At 37.4% G+C, this 24825-nt stretch overlaps 3 protein-coding genes across 12 annotated transcripts in view; 2 read left to right on the plus strand and 1 right to left on the minus strand.

Moving 5' to 3' along the window:
- Window positions 1-4889, plus strand: part of LOC115763797 (low-density lipoprotein receptor) — a 50656-nt gene extending 45767 nt beyond the window's left edge. For 5 of the 7 annotated variants that reach the window (XM_030706534.1, XM_030706533.1, XM_030706536.1 and 2 more), the window contains 2 exons: window positions 107-240; window positions 324-1068. In XM_030706534.1, the coding sequence (XP_030562394.1) occupies window positions 107-240; window positions 324-533 (344 nt within the window). In that variant the 3' untranslated portion in view covers window positions 534-1068. Of the gene's footprint in view, window positions 1-106; window positions 241-323; window positions 1069-4212 lie in introns of those variants that run through there. The other 2 variants (XM_030706535.1, XM_030706540.1) reach the window with 1 other exon arrangement.
- On the minus strand, window positions 1180-2341 carry LOC115763798 (probable transaldolase). Of its 2 annotated transcripts, XM_030706542.1 has the most exons (2): window positions 2042-2341; window positions 1697-1779 (listed from the first exon to the last, which is right to left on the minus strand). In XM_030706542.1, the coding sequence occupies exons 1-2, from the start codon at window positions 2266-2268 to the stop codon at window positions 1752-1754; spliced, it is 255 nt and encodes an 84-aa protein (XP_030562402.1). In that variant the 5' UTR covers window positions 2269-2341; the 3' UTR covers window positions 1697-1751. The 2 variants fall into 2 exon arrangements, with proteins under 2 accessions (XP_030562401.1, XP_030562402.1); XM_030706541.1 differs by having other exon boundaries at window positions 1180-2312.
- An 18071-nt stretch (window positions 4890-22960) lies between the features above and the next one.
- On the plus strand, window positions 22961-24573 carry LOC115763694 (probable cardiolipin synthase (CMP-forming)). Of its 3 annotated transcripts, none has more exons than XM_030706379.1 (5): window positions 22962-23117; window positions 23210-23811; window positions 23867-24097; window positions 24147-24282; window positions 24340-24573. In XM_030706379.1, the coding sequence occupies exons 2-5, from the start codon at window positions 23269-23271 to the stop codon at window positions 24453-24455; spliced, it is 1026 nt and encodes a 341-aa protein (XP_030562239.1). In that variant the 5' UTR covers window positions 22962-23117; window positions 23210-23268; the 3' UTR covers window positions 24456-24573. The 3 variants fall into 3 exon arrangements, with proteins under 3 accessions (XP_030562241.1, XP_030562239.1, XP_030562240.1); XM_030706380.1 differs by having other exon boundaries at window positions 22963-23117; window positions 23867-24082; XM_030706381.1 differs by lacking the exon at window positions 23867-24097 and having other exon boundaries at window positions 22961-23117.
- The last annotated feature ends 252 nt before the right edge of the window (window positions 24574-24825 follow it).

Genomic DNA, 24825 nt, shown 5'->3' on the forward strand with positions numbered 1-24825 from the left:
GTGTGTATATTTGATTTCGGTTTCGGTTTTGGTATTCATCATAACTTAAAATAATTCACTTCACGTCATTTCTCACTTTCCCTTTGTTTTTTTTCTGGCCCAACAGATGCTGTAAACACCGGAAATGCGACACATACGGGTGGCAAGGTCGCGGAGACGGCGCAGCCAACGGAAGGGGATTCGGGCAAAATAGCCTTAATTGTCATAGGAGCACTCATAGCCGCAGCAGCTGTTATAAGCGTAAGTATATTTGATTGTACCCCCACAAGCCACTTGTCAAACTAAGTAATCAATTTAATTTTATTTTTCTACCTCTTCCATAGTTATCCTACTGCGTGTTAAAGAAATACCCGAAACGGGGCAATACGATGAACTTTGTAAACCCCACATACAACAAGACCACAGAGGATAATTTCAGTTTGGAGAAGAATGCGACTATCAATAGATATGCCACGGCCGTTGAGGAAGAGGTAAGCGGTTCAATAGTGACGTCAGCGCCAAATCCAAATGATTTTAGCTATGTGAGATTTTAAGCTGAACGCTAGAAAAAGAAAAGTTATGCCTAAGCTAGAACTAAATGTTGTATATAGATGGATAGGTATTCGATAGTGTTTAAGCAACAACTACTTTAGACCATGATAGAAAAGAGTCAAAGAAAGAAATAGAGAAAAAGCGCGAGTATTTAAGTTGAATGTTTAGGGCTAAGTTTAAGCTAAGCATAGGAAATTGAAGTACAATTCGACAGTTGGAACCCCTTATGTATATTCAACAACAAATATCTGAGTGTTTATTACAGCTAAATATGTTGTACCATAAATTTATCATATTTTAAAACAAATTATTATCATATCAATGTGTTATAAATAATAGTTATAGATGTATGTGTGTGCTTATGTATTTACCGAGCCGAAGAGCTTTGCGCAATTAAAGGTTTATTTGTGGAAAAAAGAGAAACAAAACAAAAGCAAATCATCCAAAAGTTGTGAATATTTTGTATGAGGTAAAATAGCTATAAAAAACAAAAATTTTGGATATATTTTGCTTATTATTATAAAAAATTAAGTTAATTTACTATTACAATTAAGGAAAATTTTACTAAGAAGTCTCATAAAATGTATTAATTAATAAAAGGGCCAAGTTCAAGTTTTATTCTTAACTAAAAATTTCATTTATGCTCGTCATATCATAAAAAGAAGCGTATATTTTTAAACTAAATTATTTTGAATTGAAAATTTGTAAACACAGGTCGATGCTTCAACAATGTGGCGAACATTGAGCTCTTTGACAGAAGTATTGCAGATTAAATGGTTAAAAGAAAGAACGAATTAAATTCTCTAGTTTTACGGTATCCAATGTAAATTTTCGAATGCCGTCAGCTAGTTTATCACTGGCCATGGCATCTTCGTTCATTAACCATCTAAATTTATTCTCATAAAGGCACAATTGCTTGATATTCTGCTGTTTGGCATTCGAAACAGACAATTGGACGGGCACCTCGCCTCGATCATGCTCCAATTCTTTCAGCAGAGCTGGGCTAATCGTTAGCAGATCGCAGCCAGCTAATGCTTTGATTTCGCCCGTATTTCGAAAAGATGCTCCCATAATTGAGGTCTTATAATCATTTTTCTTGTAGTAGTTATAGATATTTCGCACAGATATAACGCCCGGATCATCATTGGGCTCAAAGCTTTTCGTATCCGTGTTTGCGATATGCCAATCCAGAATTCGGCCCACAAACGGCGAGATTAATGTTACGCCAGCCTCCGCACAGGCAACAGCCTGAACAAGGGAGAAGAGAAGTGTTAGATTACAATGTACGAAATACTCCTTTTCCAAAATTTCGGCCGCCCTAATGCCCTCCCAGGTTGAGGCTAATTTGATGAGAATACGTTCTTTCCGTATGCCAAGCGATTTATATAATTTAATCAATTTCAATGCTTTTTCCACGCTCTGTGTCGTATCAAATGAGAGACGCGCATCTATTTCTGTGGACACCCTACCAGGCACAATTTTTAAAATTTCACAACCAAATAATACGCACAAATAATCCATTGCCTCCTCCACACGATTCTCCAGAGTACCCTCCTTACGTTTGCCATATTCGACTGCATTCTGTACGAGATGCTTATAGTGCTCCATAGTTGAGGCATTCAGGATTAACGATGGATTTGTCGTCACATCCGTCGGCTTATAGACATTAATGGCATCAAAGTCACCCGTATCGGCGACTATGGTCGTGACTTTCTTGAGCTGTTCTAAAGCAGACATTTTCCAAAAAATTTTTTTTAATTGTTTACATTCTCATTTAATGTGTTCAAAAAATATGACTAATAACATAGATATGAAATAAGTTTGGCATTTATATCTAGTTTACTTGTTTAAGTTCTCGTTGACGTCTTATATATACCCTTGCGGAATATAATTACCCCTCTCTGAACTGTTTCTATGTGGCATTGTTATACTTGATCGTAACCAGATTAACAGTCGTAGCAGACATAGAAAAAATTGGCCAAGGCTTTGATGCTAGCAAAAACTTATTCAATCTATTTGCATATCTTAAACAGTTTCTTTTGCATATTATTGAAGATTTCAAATGACCAAAAGTGCATGAAAAAAGTATGGTTATGCTCAGAAACATATCGAATAATATATATATGTGACATAGTATAACTGCAAGGGCATTCAAGATTCGGCTGACCGAAGAATCCTTTCTCCTGCTGATAAAACCACACCAATTACAAGCTATTCACATTAAATTAAGACAATTATGCACTATTGTTTGTGTGCATAATCCCATAAACATAAAACAAACAAAAAAAGTTGCCAGTATTTTATCCAAATTTATTTATAAATTTTGCACGCTGCGAGCGAACAAAAAGCTGAAGCGAAAAGCATGGCCAAAAGGAAAGCATGTTATTCATTTAGCAAATAGTTGGTAAGTCGTGCAGGCTTATAAATACATAAATAAATGGCCAGATTTAAACATATTTTATTATTATGTACACGTTTAGTAAGCTTAATAGCAATTTTATAATTTCATAATTTAATTTATTATCAATTTCTGTGATCCATTTCTTTTGTTGAAAACTAACTGACACGGCATTTTGGCCAGGCTAATTGTATAGTTGCGAAATGTTCCATATCAATTGGCCAATTAAATGGCAACAACAAGAAAACGGGGCCAATTAAAATGCGTCAATGGAGCGTCAAAATATCCGCCCATATTCGGGCCCAGCTTTCAGTTCAATTTACTAAAATATTTAAATTAAATTGAATTTTGCATTTGGCTACCTGCTGCCATTTTTAATTAGAGCGGTGAATTTTGCTGTGCAACAACAACAATAACAGCAGCGAGATAATTATGCCAAATTAAACAAAATGTCATTAAAAGAGATTTTCTATTGCGGTTGAATGCCGCTGAAAATTTGCATAATCAAAAAATCAAAGCAAATTAACATTTCTGTGGAAATATCTAATTATTTTTTTTTAAATTTGTTTTTTCAATGTGTAAAATGTTTTATAATTATTTAAGTTGCATTGCGCGCTAATAATAAACTTAATACGTTTTGCAATTATAAATTACATTATAGTATTTACAATTGCATTTTTTTATAATGTTCTGATTTTTGTTTTGCTTACAATTATTTATCAAATTTAAATTTATATATTTCTTTAATTATATTGATAATAATTTTATATAAATGTTTGAAGAAAGTTTTATTTAAGAGCCTCAACAGAAATTTTTATATTATTATTTATATTTATAAGCTATTTACATTTTAATTTATATATTATTTATATATTTAATGCTGTTTGTTACTTATAGCTATATATTAATTATATTTGCATATTTATTTTAAGTAATTTTTTCTTAATTTTTTCTATATACAAATTTTATTTAATTTCTTGTAAATAATTTAACCAAAAGTTATTCTCGTATCGTCTCGATAATATCTTTTTTTCTACGATTATATGTTTAAAATTATTATTGTATATAACTGAAAAGTTGTAAAAACATACTTTTCTTTATCTTTTTTTGTAACTTACAAAATGTAAAAGTATATTTTTCTTATTTTGAAGTTTTCATTTTATTCTACATTATGTTATAGTTTATAGTTAAATTAAATTACTTTAAGCGACTTTTCGCATTTTTAAAACACTTGTAAATTGTTTTTAACATTTTTCTTTGGGCCGTTTTCTTCTTTTTCACAGGCACCGCTGCAAGTTCGAGGCACAGAATGTGTCTAAAAGACAGCATAAGTAAGCCATTTATATATTATGAGACATATCCAAACAGACAGCGTCTATCAACATCAGCTGGCTCTTAGCAATAATAACAACAGCAGCAACAACAACAAAAACAAATAACTCCTATTATTAAGTCCTTTAAGTTTAAGGCACCTAACTCAAAGAGCAAAACTTTTGTTTAGAAAGTAGTAAGCAGTATGCCAAAAAGACAACAACAACAACAATAACAAACAAACAAGCCACAACAGCTCTAGAAATTTCAATTACAATAACTACACGTAGGGCCCACCACAGCAAAACTAAATATTATCATGGGGAAAAAAGAAAATACTCAACAAATTCAATTTGTTGCCTAGTTTAAAATTTAATTTTAGAATTTAGCATAAAGCCACATTCAACACGCCCACATAGACACACGCCCATAACTAATGCCTAAACTATTTCTAGGCACAACATTTTGAGATCAACTAACAGCGTCATTCATAGCTATACACACACACAAACACATACACGCCCTCATAAGACACACACACACACACTGGAGCGAGACACACAGCCCGAAACTCAGCATTTCGTATTAAGTTCATGAAGTGAAATATAAAAATTTAATAAAAATTAAATAATGAATACTAAAAAATGTAGTTAAATATTTTTTTGTGTTAAACAAATTAATTGAAAACTTACAACATTAATAAATAAAATTGATTTAGCACAAGACTTGGTTCAAATTTAGCAAAATATTTAAAACAAATTTTGATGTAAATACATTTTTGGAAAAATAAAAAAAAATACATATATTGAATGCGAAAAGTTCGAAATATTTACAATAAGTCCACAAAAACAAAATTATTGAAAGAAATAAAATGTCTAACACTTTTGTTGTTATTAATATATTTCGCTCGTTCTCTTTGGGTATTCAGAACAATTTGCTGTGATCAGTTTAAACCTATTAAAATATAGTTTCGCAAATAATTTGTAATTATTTAGATCTTAAAAACAAACAAAAAAGCGCTTCTCATTTATGTAGTATTTAGCATGTGTGTATTTTAAAATGCATAATTTTATTTATTACAACAAAATTAAACATTTCAATATGAAAGCTTTTTTTGGTTCCTATAAAAAACAAAATGCAGCAAATTTGGGTAATTGATAAATATTTCAAAAATTATTTTAGATATGTGTAATGGCTTTTTTAACTAAATAGCTAACAAGTGAATAAAATGGTACATGTCAAGAACTAATTCAAATTAATATAAATACAGTAAATTAATGAAAATATTGTAAAATAAAGTTTATTGAAAAATAAAGTGAATTTTCAAATAATTTTAATGTGCTAGCTTAGTTTTATGCAATTAAATTATTCCTTTTTTTTAGGTTTCAATCTTACTAAAGATAAATTGGGAAACTGACTTAGAAGTTTTCTTAAAACCCTAAAGGGTTGCTTAATTGATCCCGTGCTGTCGTCAGGAGGTTTTTTTAAGTTTACGCTGAGAATATATAAATATAATCAAAAGGATTTACAAAAGAAGCAACAAACAACTTAGATCGCATCGCAATAATTTAAAAAGCTGGTTAAAATCATTAAAATTACAACACGAACTGTGGTTTCTGGAGAAGAGTTATGGAATAACTTAAAACGCATCGATTTTGATAGTTGAAATATTTGCTTAAAACTGGAGAAGGAGCCGAAATGTTTAACTTAAAAGAAAGATAAAGAAACGTAACAAGTTCTATCTGGCAACAACTTATTATTGCTAATATAGCCAAACATTGCCAAACATATAATATTTAAGTGGCATTATCAGGCGAACGCATTTTAATAAATGTATATAAGCTGTTTAGCCGAGTGGCCCAAATTCCCATTAGAGTAGAAAGTACCCAAGGGATATTAAAGCGTTGTCGCTTTAGCCATGATACAGGGCAAAATCAGCCAGCCAGTTAAGCCGTCTGGCCATTTAGTTCACAACTTAATAGCCTTGACAGCAACACCAGCATGACTTCTGGCCTCAACTCAAAACACACACTCTCACGCACACACATAGCCACATGTATTATTAAACGCTATTGGACAGCAGCGGCAATTATTTCACATGAGGGCGCATCAATGCGCAATGAAGACGAACGTCCAAATGACCAGCAAGGAGTGTGGGTGCGAAGCGGGACGAAGCCACAGCAAAGTTGGCAAAAATTAACAGATTGCATAGCATAACCGAAATTGAGCCTGCACTCACAACCGGCCATAACACACAAACACACACACACACACACACACACACACACACACAGGCACACAAACCATTTTTGGACTGGCCGAAAAGCATTTAGCAGTATTTTTAATTTTTCCCATGTGGCACAGACGACTAAAACAATCGGAAGCCAATAGTTAAGCTTAGCTAATGTGTGCACGTGTGTGTCTGTGTGTGCATGTGTGTGTCTGTGTGTGCGTGGCAAAACTTTGGTTAATTTATGTGCGAAAATTATCAGCGAACCTCTCGACAAAGTCAAACGCAGCGATTTTCGTGCCCAAATGCCATATAAATGCGAATTTTTTTAATACCCTGTAGGCATTAAAATTTCCTAACGGACTGTATAATGAAAGTATGATAAAGGATGTAACCGACAGTGCGAGACTGGAGGTATATCATTTAGTTTATCTTGTTTCTCACAGCAGATTTATTTAAAATTGGATCAAAACTTTTTTATATTTTTTTTTTGTGCCTATGTAACTTTACATAAATATTTTTAACAGGCATAAAATACAGAATCAATTTTTGGGCTTACCTCACCTTAATTATCTGCATAAGCAATACGAAACTTAAGCGAAAGCAAAAAAAAAAAAAACAATCACTATTTATAACTGACTGACTGATTGGTGATCAACGCACAGCCTAAACCGTAAGAGCTAGGAAGCTGGATTTTTCACTGTAGTTACCTTATGTGATGAAGGTGCACATTAAGATTTCGAGAAATTCCACCCGCAAGTATGCGGGTATCCGATCGGTGTTTCACACTTTTCTAAAAATGTATTCCTCCTTGGTGGAATTGGCGGTCAAAGATTTGGTGGATGACGTTTCGCGCTCAATTTAATTTTCAAGGATCTTTATGAAAAATCATTTGAGACGTGTTTCACATTTTTCGTAGAATCAAAGCATCCTCGGTAGAAATGCGATTCTAAGACTTTTTTGGTGCAGTTTTAAGTCTTGTGCGATTTACCTCATACTTTGTTTCAGAGCTCTACATAAGAACTTAATGAATACGTATTTTAGCGATTTGGCGAATTGGCGGAAAACGTTTGTATGAAAATTGTTTGTTTACCATCTGATCAGTTTCAAAATCACTTTCAAATCTTTTTGAGAACATTGGTTTTGTAACATAAGTGCCACTGGCAAGGTCGGGCTGTACCCGCTAGTAATTATATAAATTCATTACAGAAACAATCTGAGAGATATAGTCTTAAAATTTGGTATACGTATACTTAGGAATACTATCGAAAAACTCAAAACGATTCTTTTGAAAAAATAAAAGAGATTTTACGAGTCGTGTTAACATGCTGCTCTCTGAACAGTTCGAATAATTTGAGAAGGATTTGCTCATATATACAAATTAATTACATACATTAATCCAGTACAGACACAATCTAAGAGATATATTCTTTAATTTTTGTAAGCGCATACCTAAGAATATTATCGAAATACTCTGAAAATATTAAAAACATACTTTAAAACAAGCCCGTAAGTAATTTAAAAGCAGAGATCAACTTCAGCCGCGTACGGATTATCCTCACGTCTAGCTTATGCGGCTTGTCTGCTCTTTTCATCCATTTTTATACCCTGAACCCATTAAAAATGGGTAAAAAGGGTATATTGTATTTGTGCAAAATGTAAATGTATATAACAGGCAGACGGAAGCATCTCCGACCTAAAGTATATATATTCTTGATCAGCATCAATAGGCGAGTCGATCTAGCCATGTCCGTCTATCTGTCCGTCCGTCCGTCTGTCCGTATGTATGAACGCAAGGATATCAGACCTATAAGAGCTGGAGACTTGAAATTTAAGATGTAGGTCCTCCTAGTCCATGCGCAGATCGGGCTTGTTTCCGATAATCGATAACTTTCCAAGCAATCAATAAAAATCGATATATACATCCTGTTTTTTGAGCAGTTTTGGTAAATTTTTTGGTAAGAGCTATAGTCAGCAAACTTGAAATGTAGCTTCTAGAATAGTATATATATTTGCATTTGGTGTTGGAAGAAGAGGGTTCAGGGTATCCCCTAGTCGGGACCTCCCGACAAGAACCTCTTACTTGTTTATCTATTTTTTGTGGCATACAATCGATGTCTCTATAGTTATAATTTATGTGCGGCGCCATCATTTTCGTTTATTGTTAGGCCGAACGACAGGCGAGTAAACGTAAGCTGAACCCGTTTAAAGCAATTCGCTTTCCAATTAAAGCTGTGATAATTACCTGGGCTGGTTAACATTTTAAAGGTGTGCATGCAACCATATGGAGCATGCAACCAATGCTGCCAGTTAGAAACGGCACACATATGCACAGTGGCTGACACTCAACTGGCCAAATCTGCAATTCAGCCGGAACAGCATACATTTTGGTCGTTTTCTCGCCGCGAGCATTGCAAAAGCAAAATTTGTACACAGTACCTGGCCCATTCCCATTCGATTTCGCCCCCCACTTGGAGTCCAATGAGGCGCGACATCTGCTGCCTGTGACTGTGGCAAAGAATGTGGTAAATGTGGTCGAGTGTGTGTGCATATGTGTGTGTGTGGCATGTGCATACAACTTTGTTTGACTTATGATGCAGGCAACGTATCTGCCCCCAGGGCAACTGTACCGCCCTCTGCCTAGTAATGAGGCAGTCGGCGATAACAAGTTGACTGTCAGTTAAAAGCGAGTCGAGCATTGCATTTATCAAGCGTTAAGGTTTGACATAAGTCACCTTAAACCTCGTAAAGTTGGTTGTATTTGGTGCTTTAGCGCAAGTTATCGAAACGTTATTTCAGGTTAAGCTATCGTTAAAAGGATCTATTTTGTTAGTTATCGTTATCGAACACTGATACTTTAGCCAATATATCGAATCGGAAGTTAACGATTATTTGCAAAAACTTATTGTGGTACTTTGTGCTTTGATTTCATTATTGAAAGTATAAAGTTGCAAGTCACAGCTTGAGTTATCGAAAAATGTTATCGAAATGCTGCTTAGATTTCTCAAATAAATGTATCGAAAAATTGAAAAAGTAATCGATAGCTATCGATAGCTATCACAGCGGAGCTATTGAAGCTAATAGAGCATGATAAATTACAAGAACATTGTTATCTTGTAGATCCAAAGCATCCAAAACAAAATGATTAAGCGGATTGAAACCTCAGTTTGTTATCGATAACTCCACCAGCTTATGGCTTATAATAATATATAGTAATATCTAGTTCATAGGGATAATTATATTTTCAGCAGTTTGCATTATAAACCGCAACTATGTACTACACTACTATGTATACTACACTTGTGATCGATACTATCGACTATTATACTACCAAATGGAAAAGAGAAAAAGCACAAGAAACCCTTGGCAATTCCAGCTTAATTAACTTGATTTTCTACTGACATTCCGTACAAGCATCTGCATATGCATTGTATCGCAGACAATGCTGGTTGCATTGTCATCGCTGTTTTTGTACCCCAACGGCGACCGTCCGCTGAACGAAATCCTAATTACAGAACTGCCCCGCCAGCTTTTGTTATCCATATTCTAAGTGGCGAGCCTACACTGGTTAGCAAAAGCTATCAAAGCAGCTATACTATAATCAGCAACATCCCCTGCTGTTGCATGCAGCATGTTTGTGCAGCTTTTCAATACGCTTGAGTTTTGTGTATGTGTGTGGATGTCTGTTGTTATTACCGGTGTAGCCCGAAGCCAGTTGCATCCCACTTACACACAAGGTTAGGCAGCAAGTTCATACGCCAAATATGCTGAGGCCACACTGTGGGCCGACCAGTGTGGGTGGTGCGGGTAATACGGATGGGCGCACTGGACATTGGAAAACCCGCTGCGTCTTACACGTAGCACAGGTGGTTGGCTTGTTTGCATCACGTTCTGAATAATGGATATGTAGCGTGTGGCACATTGAATGCCCCAACGCTGAGTGACATTACATGAGGTTTTGGACGCCGTGCCGCATGCCTGCAAATGTTTTCGGAATTGTTAATGTAATTACGCCTGAAAGCCTCCGCACCAAGCAGGAGCCTTGGAACCAGAAGCCGCCAACTTAGGGGCTAACCAGGTTAATCAAGTCAAGTCGATAAGCGTGTGTGTGTCGTTGTGTGTAAGTTTAAAACGAATTTGCAGAGTCATTGGAGAGCTTGACTTGGCAGCTTGGCAATTTGCCTAATTGCTGTGTTGACCCTACTGAGAACGAGAGAGAGAAAGCAACAAAAAGTGTGCGACCGAGCGATATCTGCTAGGAAAATTTCTAATCAAGCGATGAGTTTTTCTTCATTTTGACACTGTACAAAATAACTTCGCAGACGGCAGCAGAGCGTGCGGAAAATTCATCAGCCCAAAGGCGACTGAATGAAGTCAAATTGTTGGGCTGTTAGCTCGATGCTTGGCAAAGGCAAGTAGGATGCAAGCGGGGATGGTTTGGGGCTGCGAGCACTTTGTGCGTATTGTGTGACATGGAAAAATGGTTACAAAATGGCGGCAGCTGACTCAACAAACAAACATGCATGCGAATATGAGTGTGTGTGTGTGCAAAATGTCGCCTGTCTGTGGCGCTTTCTCTTGTTCCCTTTTTTTTTTGCCATCACTTTCCCTGAGTTGCTTGGCGTGTGTGACTTAAATTCTACTTTTTAACATTTTGTGTTAAAATGTTTGCAATTTCTCATACTCTAACCAAGGCTACTATAAATATTTGATTAGCTTGGCAGCTTACACAACTGCACATACAAAGTGCTGAAGATTAACATATTAGTGCAAACAAGAGGGAAATTTTATGATTCCAAATCTTAACATTATTATTCTATTATTATACTTTTAAGAGAATTAATTTTCAGAAAATTCAATAAAAATATTCAGTAATATATTTTAATCGCTGTTAGCTGTAAAATAATATAAATATTATATATTTTCTTTAAATATTTTTTAAAAATCGGTTCTCGTACTTTTTCAAATATAGAAATCTAGTTAAAAATAGTATTTCAGCATTTATATGCCGACACCTAGTTGAGCCAATACTAAAATGTTATCGATCACGAAGATCGATAACTTTTTCAGGCTGCTGTGAGTGCGCGTCTGTGTGTGTATGTGTGTGTGTGTGTGTGCGTGTGTGTGTGTGTGTGTGTGTGTGTGTGTGTGTGTGTGTGTGTGTGTGTGTGTGTGTGTGTGTGTGTGTGTGTCACGATAGCATGAGCATGTCAAATGTGAGAAAAGCGTTAAATATGAATTGGGCGGCAAATTTTATTTACAAAATTAAGCTGGACGCTAAAACATGACGCAAAATGGAATTTCGTTTAATCGGTTCAGTTTTAAAACATTTTGAGGGAAGAGTGTTTATTAAAAAAAACCCCAATAGCCCCCAATCTTAGTCCAATAAGTTGATATTACATGATTTTATGAGGTTCAGAAAGAGTGTATGAGTTGCGTTGGGCATTAGCCAACACTTTATTCTCATTTGCCCCACGCTAGCCTGAACTTAACCTCACAACCATATATATGTATATAAATGCATGTACAAATGTATGTCTGCATGCTTATATATAATATTGTTGCGTCTTTGGCTTGTTTGCAAATTTTCAACTTGAAACGCCAACGCCAGACCGAAACGCAGCGGGCGAACATCTTTTTTTTTGCACTAAAATAAAGGGAACGCAAAAAGTTCGTGCTTGGCAGCTGCTTGCAGCTGCCGGCTGCTGTGAGTGCGCGTCTGTGTGTGTATGTGTGTGTGTGTGTGCGTGTGTGTGTGTGTGTGTGTGTGTGTGTGTGTGTGTGTGTGTGTGTGTGTGTGTGTGTGTGTGTGTGTGTCACCGTTTTGTTAACATATTAACATGTGTGCGTGACACGATTTACAGTAGCTAAGGCCAGCAGCAGAAACAATAACAAAACAAGTAAGAGGTTCTTGTCGGGAGCTCCCGACTAGGGGATACCCTGAACCCTATTCTTCCGACATCAAATGCATATATATTCTATTTTGAAATCTATATGTCAAGTTTGCTGACTCTAGCTCTTATTATTACCAAAATTATCGATTGCTTGGAAACGGAGGAAGTTATCAATTATCGGAAACAAACTCGACTCGGCTATTGGTGCTGATCAAGAATATATATACTTTATGGGGTCGGAGATGCTTCCTTCTGCCTGTTACATACATTTGGATTTTGCACAAATACAATATACCCTTACACCCATTTTTAATGGGTTCAGGGTATAAAAAGTCGCCAGCATTTTGTGGCATTTGCAGCCACTTGACAAACTAATGTTGCATACTTTCGAGTGTTGGGCAAAATTCAACGGAAACTAATTGAATGCCGTAAAGCAAATAACTTGACAAAGTTAAGTAAACATAATTCACATATAAATCAAGACTTGTATATATTAAGAGGAGAAATTAATTACATTTAATCAAGTGCCAGCGGTCAGTGTCAAAATTAAATAATTTGAATCAAATACAGCTACAAATGCAACAAAATTCACAGCGTGAGTGTGTGTCTGTGTGTGTGTGGCAACTGAACTGTCGGCTCTTAGTGGCATGTAGCAGACGGAGCAGCAGGTGAATTGACCGGACAGCACGTTTAATAGCGAAATTGACATTAAATTGCTCGTGACCTGCACCCAGCAGCGATTTTGCTCCAGCTGCTGCTGCCGCTGCCTGTTGCCTGCTCCTGATGTTATCGACTTTTAGGACAATTCCATTAAAGTTACAGCTCAGCTGCTATTCCACGCCTGCCACTGACATGGCTGAAGCGGGTATACACATATGTAGCTGGGGTAATAAAGACCACAGCATGCCCTAAAAATAACAAAATAGCTTTTGCGCAAATTATTAAAAAATTTGTTTATTGTTGTATGTTGTGTGTTGTGCCATAAAATATTAACTTTCAGTGACATATCTCAAAGCCTGAAGCTGGAACACTAAAGCACAATAATATAATATTATTTACTTCAACAATTTTCAGTAGATTTTAGTTTTATTTTGCACCAGATACCTAATTAGAACATAATTAGGTAGATTTAAAATATTATGAAAAGCCTTTTTATTTATTTATTTGTTTAAGGCAACGATAAAAGCATTTCTTCTTGGGCATTAAGAGTCATGTGCAGGCATGTAATTCTGAAAACTTTGACAAAAGAAGATTCCTATAATGACAGAAGTTTCAAACATCCACAAGAAACTCAATAGAAACAAAAAATTTTTATAAAAGAAAACAGAACTCATTCCTAGTCACTTCATAATACATATATATTATCATTTTTTTTATAAATATAGCAAAAATGTGTTCAACATATTCAAAAATAAAGATCAGAAGCTAATCTTAAATTAAAACAAGTGGGAGGTTCTAGTCGGGAGCTCCCGACTAGGGAATATCCTGAAGCCTCTTATTCCAACATCAAATGCAGTAATAAAGATAAATAAAATAAAAAAAAGTTCCCTTGGCAGGGTTCGAACTCGCAACTAACCGCATTACTTGCTGACGACCCTACTCAACAGCCGCACCAGCCGAAAAAAAAAAACAGTTTCCCCGGTAGGGCTCGAACCTGCTCAACAGCCACACCAATAATTAAGTAAAAAACTAATTGAAATAGCAGCACAGAAAACAATCGCAATTGCAAGCTGTTAATAGAATTCGAAGCAGACGCGCATGAATGAGTGTGTGTACATGTATACAGAAATTCTTGGAATTTGCGCCCTACCCGATTGCGCAGTGAAACATAACTTTGGTTTTTTCTTAACCGATCTTAATGATATTTTCTATAGTATATCTTATTGCACCATAGAATATTTGTGTATTCTCAAATAGTCAATTGCATTAAAATTGTGGCTTCAATTGGTGGGCAATGTAAGTTGGGTAATTAACTTGATTTATAGCTCTGGGGTGGTATCGGGGAGGTGGCAGTAGGTATAAAATTAAAGATCCATGATATATTTATAACATTCTAGAAGTAACATATCAAGTTTGGTGACTCTAGCTCTTAATATTTACCCAAAAAACCTCAAAAAACAGAATGTCGATATCAATTTTTATCGATTGCTTGCAAACGGAGTAAGTTATCGATTATTGGAAACAAACTTGATCCGCGCAGGCACTAGGAGGACCTACAGCTAATATTTCAAGTATCAAGCTCTTATTGGTTCTGATATCCTTGCGTTCATACATACGGACAGACAGAAAGTCAGACGGACATGGCCAGATGCTGATCAAGAATATATATACTTTATGGGGTTGGAGATGCTTCTTCTGCCTGTTAAATACATTTGCACAAATACGTTATACCCTTTTTACCCATTTGTATACCCAGAACCCATTAAAAATGGGTATAAGGGTATATTGTATTTGTGCAAAATCCAAATATATGTAACAGGCAGATGGAAGCATCTCCGACCCCATAAAGTATATATATTCTTGATCAGCACCAATAGCCGAGTCGATCTAGCCATGTCCGTCTGTCTGTCTGTGCGTCTGTCCGTCCGTCCGTTTGTCCGTCTGTTCATGTGTATGAACGCAAGGATCTCAGAACCTATAAGAGCTAGAGACTTAAAATTTTAGATTTAAGTGCTCCGATAATGCATCATGCGTGGGATTCCCCAATTTATATTTTTCGACAGAGACGATTGAAAGAATGAAAAATAGAACAAAAGAAAAGTGGTAAAAACATACTAAAACATAAAATTTTCCTTGGAAGTTGCGGTAAATGAAGTAATTTTTTTTAAGTTGCGTCTACAGAGTCTACAATGTTAAGAAATCGGGTGTTGCAATAAACGAGGAGTTGCGTGTAAGGGTTGCGTTGAGCGAGGTCGTACTGTAACTATATTTGTGACAAAAACCAGATTAAAGGTGATAAAATTAAAGAAAAACTAAAAACTAAAAACTTATCGAGTTTAAATTATCTGACTTTATTAACTTTATTAAAACTATTTCATGTACACCCGCAAAAAACACAACCGATCAACAGTAAAGCGCGCAAAAACTTGTCTGCTTAGAAAAGCTCGCGCCTACGCTGACAATTGCACTAAACAATGACAATTTTGAGTACTCAAGTTACTCGCTCACAACATCCACAACTGAGATAACGGATTCGAAGCCGTTTCGACCAATGGCGTGATCGCAGTACACATATGATTTTATATTTACCATTAAATAAATTATCAAACACTTAACAAAAATACCAGGATATATAAAATATGCCTGGTCACAATCGAACGCATCGAATGGCAGGTGGCGAAATCGTGTGTGACGCACAATGTTATTTTATTATTACGTTTTTGTGACATGGCACCACAATTGTCAACAATTGGATGAGAGGCAGCTCGACTACCATTAATTTTAGGCATTGACTTTGCTTTTCGGTCCCAAAATGAAGCTGTTTGGTATTGTCGGACACTCGAACACGTGCTCCTTATCAACCCCCTAACCAAATAGACTTGGATATTGTCATGTCATTGCGAGTGGTTCTGGCCAAATCGAAGTCTCGACATGAATAAGCGTTCTGGCTTAAGTGTGGCCAGTTGAGAGCTGCATGAGTTGAGTTTCCTTTTGCTATGCTCTTCACCTACGTCTCGCAAATGTGTTACGTAATTATCATAACGGCAACACTCGAAGTAAAGGCAATTCCCTGCACTAAACAAAACCCCCCAAACCAATGGCAAATGGCAAAAGAAAACTACAGAAGTGGCTTTGAAAAAAAGACAAAAAAAACGAAGCAAAAATCAAACCAAAAACTAATTTAAAATGACTCTATATTATAGTCCGCACAACAAGCCGTATTACATGTGCGCCGGTGGGAGTGTCTCCTGGCCACACATACTTAACTTCAACTGTCAATACGAGGATGGTACGAGAAATTTAGAAGAAGTTGCTGCAGAACTCTGGCTCAAAAAATTGTTAAAATAAAAAAACCCGATTACTTGTATAAGGTAACTAAACAACATATGTTGTTTGGTTAGTGCTAAAATGTAATGGAGTTGCTCAACACTTATCGATATATACTAATTGTATCGAGTATAAAGTTAGTTTTCATTTAAGCGTTTCTTACATCACACGTACGCGCTCTTACTCTGGCTTGTTTTAGGCATTCCAGCGTTTATGCCAACAATAATAAATTTGAATTGAATTGCGTCTAAGTTGAGCTAATTGGGAATAAATTATGTATCTATGTATGTATATAGATATATATACCTGTTTGTCCTGACTGACAATTATGTAAAATTATATGTGTGTAGTTATATGTTATTGTTTCCCGATGCGTGAAATGCACACTTTTTGAAATTATGCCTTACTATCCGATTCTCATGAATCTAAAAATAGCCAAAAGTTTTCATGCTTAGCTTATAGGTACAAATTAAATTTGACCATTGTTTATGCTCTCACTCCAATCGGTTTCTTTGGCGCAATCTCCCTTTCTCTATCTTTCTCTTATTTTAGTTTTCTATTTTCTACAGCTCTTATTGTAACCCGTTCGCGTTTGTGCTGTTAGTTATATAACTGCAGCGTCCTGTAGGACATATGTCCTACTCCTACTAAAAGAAGGTAATAAAAAGAATCGTGGAAATCGTCGATCTATGTCTCTTTATTTATTATTATTATTATTATAATATCACTTCAAATTTGACGCCGATTTCGGCAACTTCTTATGGCACCCACAACCCTCATTTTCATTGCCTACTTTTTGGCAGCATTATCACCGTTGCGGTTGTTTTTATTCATAGTTACGACAGCCGCCAGCTACTCACACATATATATATATATATATATATATATTCAACTAGCCCAAACGCCTTGATCTTAGCTTATGGCTCGCTCTGCTGACCGCCTTCTTCAGGCCAATCTTGTTGTGGTCTGGGGAGGGGGGTATGTGGGAAGTTCTTGGGTCCACCCACATCTAATGCTGCTTTTCCATGCTTACGCTTTGGCCTGTTGTGCTTCGCATTGCTTTGCTCTGCTTTATTCTGCTTTGCTTGGCTTTACTTATATATTCTTTTTGCTATTTTAGTTTTCTAACCAACAAAACAAATTGAATCACGTTCGCCTGCGAGAGAAACGTGAGTATTTTATTTTTGCCCGTTAAACATTTTCATTTTTCTTGCCATCCAAAAAGAAAAAAAAAACCATCTCGGCCTTGCAATGCAAGTTGTTTTGTCTGATAATGATGCCATGGGGCCACTTGATGTGGTTGTTGTCGTTGTAGCTGTTGCCAGTGGCTGTTGAGTGTTGGCTAGTGGAGCATGCCCAACACCATCATTTGCCTTATAACATATGCTTACCAGGCGTGAGTGTGTCTGTGTGTGCCTATTTGTTTATTAAAAATAGATTTGCGTGCCCAAAAAAACGACAAGTAATGTTTCTCTCCAGACTAGGAGATAACTTGCCCCAACATCGATCTACCTTTACAAAAATCCTAGCGTTAACACAAAAACAAGTAAGAGGTTCTAGTCGGGAGCTCCCGACTAGGGGATACTCTGAACCCTCTTCTTCCAACATCAAATGCATATATACATATATTCTATTTTAGAAGCTATATGTCAAGTTTGGTGACTCTTGCTCTTATTATTTACCAAAATTTCCCAAAATACAGGATATCGATATCGATTTTTATCGATTGCTTGGAAACGGAGTAAGTTATCGATTATCGGAAACAAACTCGATCTGCGCGGGAACAAGGAACATCTACATCTAAAATTTCTCTAGCTCCTATAGGTTCTGAAATCCTTGCGTTCATACATACGGACGGACGGACAGACAGACGGACATGGCTATATCGACTCGGCTATTGATGCTGATCAAGAATATATATACTTAATGGGGTCGGAAATGCTGCCTTCTGCCTGTTACATACATTTGGATTTTGTACAAATACAATATACCCCTATACCCATTTTTAATGGGTTCAGGGTATAAACATTTATTAAAAATTCTTTTTAGACTAACTTGGTTACCTATTGCCTGTGTTCTATGAAATTTTCAGGCCTTTAATATGCCACCCAAATATGTCTAAATACCAAACCCCAAAGCTATACATCTAAAAATTAGTCATGTACAATCTTAGGGGAAACATGAGGAGGTTTCTCACTTGGTTTCTCTGGTTCTTATGGACGCCGAGTTATTCTCAAAAAAATAGATTTCCGTTCGATTACATCGTAACGGGCGTGTTATCGATATTACAAAGTCCGTGAGATCGATGGGGAGACAGGCAGAAACACAGGCGGATGGACAGTCGGATTTGGCTAGATGGACTCGGGTGTTGATGCTGATCAAAAATATGTATACTTTATAGAGTCAAAAACCCCTGTTACACACATTTCCACATAGCCAATATACCCTTCTCGCCCATTTGTGTTCAGGGCATAAAAAAAGATATTTGCTCATGCCCAAACAGAAATGCCCGGTTCGGACCATTCATCATCATTTCTGGCCTGATGATTTTATTTTGACTTCGGTTGCCAAAACGTTTGGGGATTACCAGCCTAATGATTTTATTATAGTTATCATCCTGCACAGCCAGCCACATTGATTGATGGCAGCCCGGTTCATTGTCTCATTCATTTATTGTCCGTTCGAGTGAGTCCTCATTTAAGTGTTGCTTTATTATATTAAAAGTACATTAATGCGGCGTTCTCGACGCTTAATATATGGAAATTCTTTTAAATTTGTAATAAACTGGTCCTCGTTTGTGGGAGCTGTACAGCTCTGACAATGGCCATAGACCAAAAAGCCGAAACGTCAAACAACGGGCAAACAATTTGAGACCAAAAATCAGCGCAGCCTGCACAAAGTTTTGTGTGCGGCGACACTTGGCCATTGTCTCGGGTTAGTCTGAAAATCTGTAGAATCTGCAGACAGTTGAATGCGCTACAATATAAACTATATACTATATGTATGATTAAGGAAAATAAGTTAAATAAATATAAGGGCATGATTGATTTAAGGAGCTTATAAAAGTTTTAGTTTTATCTAGGTTGCAAGGCTATAAAAAGCGGTCGATGATTGGGTTTACAGGTCAAACTTAGTTTAATGGTTTAAATCCAGGAGAAGGTAAAACCTTTGTTTTCTGTTTGAACTCAATAATTTTGTATAATTAGTTCGCTTCGAATGTCGGTTAAATGGTGTTTTGGGTTCACTTTAAGGCTTTTGTAAGTCGAGATATAAAAAAAATGTTAAATTATTAGACTTAATTAATTTATAGACACCGACAAAAGCAAAAGTCCTCATTTGGGTGTAGGGCATGAGGCTCAAATAAACTAAAGCAAAGCCCGCAGCATGGTGCCACTTTGACTGACTGCCACGCCCCCGAACGTAACTCTCTCCCACACTCTATCTCTCATTCTCTCTCTCTCTCTCTCTCTCTCTCTCTCTCTCTTTCTCTTTCTCTCTCTCTCTCTCTCTCTCTTACTTACAGTTACACTTACACATAGTCGTAATTACGCGCAACTTTCGACAAGTGTCGCCAGAGAAATCGCCAGCGTCCCGCCAGCTTTAGTGGGTGCTACGTGTCCCTGGGGTGGCTGGAAAGTTTTTGGGGCTATGGCGTCTTGTTTGATGTTGCCATTGGAGGCGCCACAGAAGCGCACATGGCGACCAAGGCAGCTGTGGTTTAATCTTCTTTTAAATTGTACCCCCAAATGGCCGGAGTGGTGTGTGTGGGGCAAGAGGGAGAGGAGGAGCTGTACTCTCTACACCAGCATGGTCCAAAAGTTTGCCGCCACTTGCGCTTATAAGTTAGAACAAAAACGGGCAGGATACCCGGCTCGTAGGGGGAGCACGAGGAGCAGTGGATGGCAGCCTGAAATAGTTGAGAATTCTTCGTGGGAAAAGTCATTGTTACACTTTTGTGGTGCTGCTGTTATTTTTCACTCTAATTAGCCGTCATTGGTTTGTGATTTGTGGGCGTGCGCCGTAAAACACCTGCTGAAAATAGTTGGCCGAAAAGTTGCTGACCACATTCCATACAAAGCCTTAGCCAGCTGCATTTGCTCCAGATTTTGATTTACTTTTGGCCACATTAATCCGAAGGCCCAATAGTTCTCGATCCACTTGGCCAATTTTTGCTGTTTACGTTTGACCCAGCAGCCTGAAATGACCGCAAATAATTTACAGCAAATAACTTGGCCACAATTTATGCAGAGCGGAGACCACATTAACCATTTCAGCAGAGCCAAAAACCAAGTAAAGTATTTAATTAAATTAAATACAAAAGTGTGGGAGAGAGAGAAAGAGCGTTGTCTTTTATGGTCGGTCTTTAAAACGTACGTAAATCATTTAAGACACAAGGAAAGACAACCAGGCTAATGGCCAATGGGCAATAAGCCATGGGCGATGTTTAATGCTGCTCCTGCCCATTGTCCAAGTCGATCACGCCTGCCATTTGTGTGGCCACATTAAAATAGACTAAAATGCGTCAGCAGTCTCTGCCTTTATGGCCACTTAATGTAAAACAGTTAATTAGCAGCACTCGCACATGCACACACACACGCACACACACACACACACACACACACACACACACACACACACACACACACACACACACACACACACACACACACACACACACACACACACACACACACACACATACACACACACACACACACACATACACACACACACACACACACACACACACACACACACACACACACACACACACACACACACACACACACGCATAGCGTATTTCCGTTCGGCATGCAAAATGGCAGCCATTATTACTGCCGCTGACATTTTCGCCATCTTGGCTGGCAGGTGGCTGCCGTTTTCCATCTGAAGAGCCGGCAAATTACTTTTGATTAATGAAACGCAATAAGGGGGACAAAAAATGTATAATAAAGTTAATAAGCGGCAAAAGCTAAGTTTTCAATGCCGGCAGAGTAATGCACTTAGATAAATGTTAAAAGGATCAGTAAATGATATATACATATATTATACTTAAAGCTTAAAAACATTCAAATCCGACTCGATATAAATATAAGATTATAGAAGCTGTACCTACTTCTTATATTGCATAATGCTATGATACTATATACTTGCAATATAGCATATATTACTTGCAACAAAAATATATCTTTGAGAACTCATTTTAAACCCATAACAATTATAAATAGAGTATTTTAGAAATTAGGTGTAAAATTAAGTATATAGAGAACTAAATTATGTAAAGCAAATATATATATCAGTTTTAAAATGACAAACAATAGTATTAATAACTATTCCAATTGTTATGATTTTACTTAAACCCACACTTTAAGAATTTTTAAACCAACGCTGCCAACTTAATTGAAAATTTCGTATGCTACGGCTGCTCTATCTGTTGCACGCCCTCTTTCGCTCACACCTTCAGCTGGTAATAGCTGATTGCATGCAGCTACTCAGTGGCAGGAATCACAGGATGTCAAAAATTAATATGCTTTTGTCCATGCAAAATAATAGCTCCAATGCCATGAAATTGTTGTTGTGGTTGTTGTTGCTGTTCCTCTTGTTGCTGTTGCACTTTATTTGTAATGCTGTTGGTGAGAGCGTCAAAAAGAGACAGCGACAGCGCTACTTAACTATCTGGCAAGGCCTCAAGGCGTGCAATTTCTTTGGCATGCTACTCTTGTCGCCTTGTCCTTGTCGTAATTATTAAGTTAAGAGGCATCCCGAGGCGTGTCGTCAGCGGAAGCAACGCCACGGGCGATGCCATATTGTGTTAATATTTAATGGATGCCATTTCAGCGATGCGCTCTGATTTTTAATTGAGCATATGTACAAGCGTGCAGCTGCATTTTTAATTTTTTATGTGCTGTATTTGCTTTTCTGTAATACACTCAAAAACGCATATTTACAAGCGTGTGTGTGTTTATGTGTGTGAATGCATTTGTCACCAAATGCATTGAGGGTTAAAAACGACGCCTGATAGCATTTAAATAAATGAGCAGCTGTTTGTTCAGTCTCAACCTTATTGGCACTCGTTAATGGCTACGAAGATTCTTTGCGCTACTTTCACTTAATTCATTAGCTGCGGCTGCGTTGATAAAGCTAAGGATAAGGCCATGGCCATGGTCGAGCAGCTGCTGATGTTTATATAAAGTAATAAACGTTTACCGCGAATTCATTTGCATATCCAAGGCGCTTGTCAGTGGCCTTTTTTGGCAAGTGAACGCATAATTAAATTTAATCCAATTTAATGACTGACAAGTACAGTTCAGTTGCGGCTGGTCGTCTTGTCCTCTGCGGCTGAATGGGCTTATTAATAAGAAAAAAAAGAGCCTTAAATATGCATGTCTGTCTTTTTTGCTTTGCCTGGCCTTAATGTCTGCTTTTTGTTAAAAGAAAATTGCTTAAAAAATAGCCTTTATAAACAAAATAAAGCCCATTATGATTAAAAGTTCATACTTCAGTTTCCACAATTTGAAACGTGCGCGCCAAGCGTCAGTCGCCGTATCTGCGTAGTGCTGCCACCTTAGCATACTAAGACCAGCTGGCAGCACTTGCAAATTACGTGGCAACCCCTCGCGTCCGTCTTGTGTAATAAAAAGCAACATTCGATTCATTAAATTATTGTTTAAAATTTTAATTCATGTAACTTTTGACCCGAGGCTCGTACACACAAGCTGTGTTTGTACTGCCCCCAATTATTTAGGCAGCCCGCGGACATCAAATGGTATGATATTGTTACCTATTGGTCCAAGGGGGGAGCACCCGTTCAAGGCCGCTCGACTACTAAAATTAACTCGAATTTGTTTGTATTTGTAGTGCGTAAATAAGTATTTAAATTCCGCTAAATTTGAGGAATTGTTAGCCGAGCCAACGAAATGCTGCCCGCCATTGTCTTCCGGCAAATGCATCGTCCGCTCAGCGCCGGTGGTCTACACCATGGAGCCGCAACAACACTGAAGCATGTGCTTGGTGTAGGCGGCAGCAGTTTTGTCAACTGCCTGAATCGCTATGCCGCTGCAACCGGCTTTATACGCATCTCCTTTCTGGACATCAATCAGCGCCGCAATTGGGATGTGGCTAGGCTGCGGCTCTATGCCGACGCCAAGAAGCAGTCGCTGCATTTGCGCACACTGCAAGGACGGGATTTGCTTCAAGGTGTCATCGATAAGCAGCGCGCCGAGTTTATAGAGCGCAAGAACTTCCTGGTCGATGATATACGAGAGGCGCGTCACAAGGTGCAGGAGCGAGTGCGCGAGAAGATTGTCGAGATACGCGAGGAGCGGGAGAACATCATGACCATACCGAATATGCTGACCATAAGTCGTGCCATACTCTCGCCCTATATTGGCTATGTTATTGTCCAAGGGGACTTTACGATGGGAATGAGCCTGCTTGTCGTCGCTGGTATAACAGATCTGGTGGGTTTTTGTTTTTAGCTGCTATGAGACTATATTTAATATGTACTCTCTCTAGCTTGATGGTCAGATTGCGCGCCGTTGGCCTTCACAGGCAAGCAAAGCCGGCTCCTTTCTGGATCCCATGGCTGATAAGCTACTTATGGGTTCCTTGGTCATTTCATTGTGCTACAGCGAGTTGCTGCCCATGTGGCTAGCCGGTGTTGTTGTGTTCCGGGATGTGTTCCTAATTGCCGCTGGTTTCGTCATTCGTTACATAAGTCTCCCACCCCCCGTAAACCGCTTTCAAGTATATACTACCAATTTTAAAAACTCAATTATGTCTATTTCTCTTGCAGAAAACGTTCTCACGCTATTTTGATGCCACCCATGTGACCGCCCAATTAGAACCTACATTTATCAGCAAGGTGAACACTGGCGTGCAGTTGGCCACAATTGGCATTAGTCTGGGTGCGCCCATATGGAATTATATTGGTAGGCCATATCAAAATAATGTTCTTAGAAGTATTATTCTCACATTTAACTCCATAGATCATCCGGCGTTGCATGGACTTTGGTATTTAACAGGCGTAACAACCGTCGCAGCTGCGCTCAGCTATATCATTAACAGACGCAATACTTTTAAGATTATACAAAAAAAGAAATAGAACTGAGCATTTCTTCTACTATTATCAGAGAGAATAGTAATAGAATACACATTGCAATGATTAGTATATAGTCTTTTTGTAAACAAGTTAGCAATTAATAAAATCATATATTTTGTTATCAATGCTACATTGATTTGAAATACTCAACTGTTGTTTAACTGTTACACACGGCGAACGCGTGAGTTTCAGACTAGTGCTGCCAGATCGTCGACAGCAACACATTGCAACACACATTTTACACAAAAATCTATTTAATGCCTCGATTATATGTGTGTATGCGAATATTAAGCCAACTGTTCCTTAATAATTTTAATGCTATTTTATATAGATTCCCAATTTACTGCTCATTTGAAACGAAGGCGACGAGGCT

The sequence above is a fragment of the Drosophila novamexicana genome, unplaced genomic scaffold, assembly GCF_003285875.2.
Source record: "Drosophila novamexicana strain 15010-1031.04,08,12 unplaced genomic scaffold, DnovRS2.1 tig00000770-arrow-pilon, whole genome shotgun sequence".
NCBI classification, from domain to species: Eukaryota; Metazoa; Arthropoda; class Insecta; order Diptera; family Drosophilidae; genus Drosophila; species Drosophila novamexicana.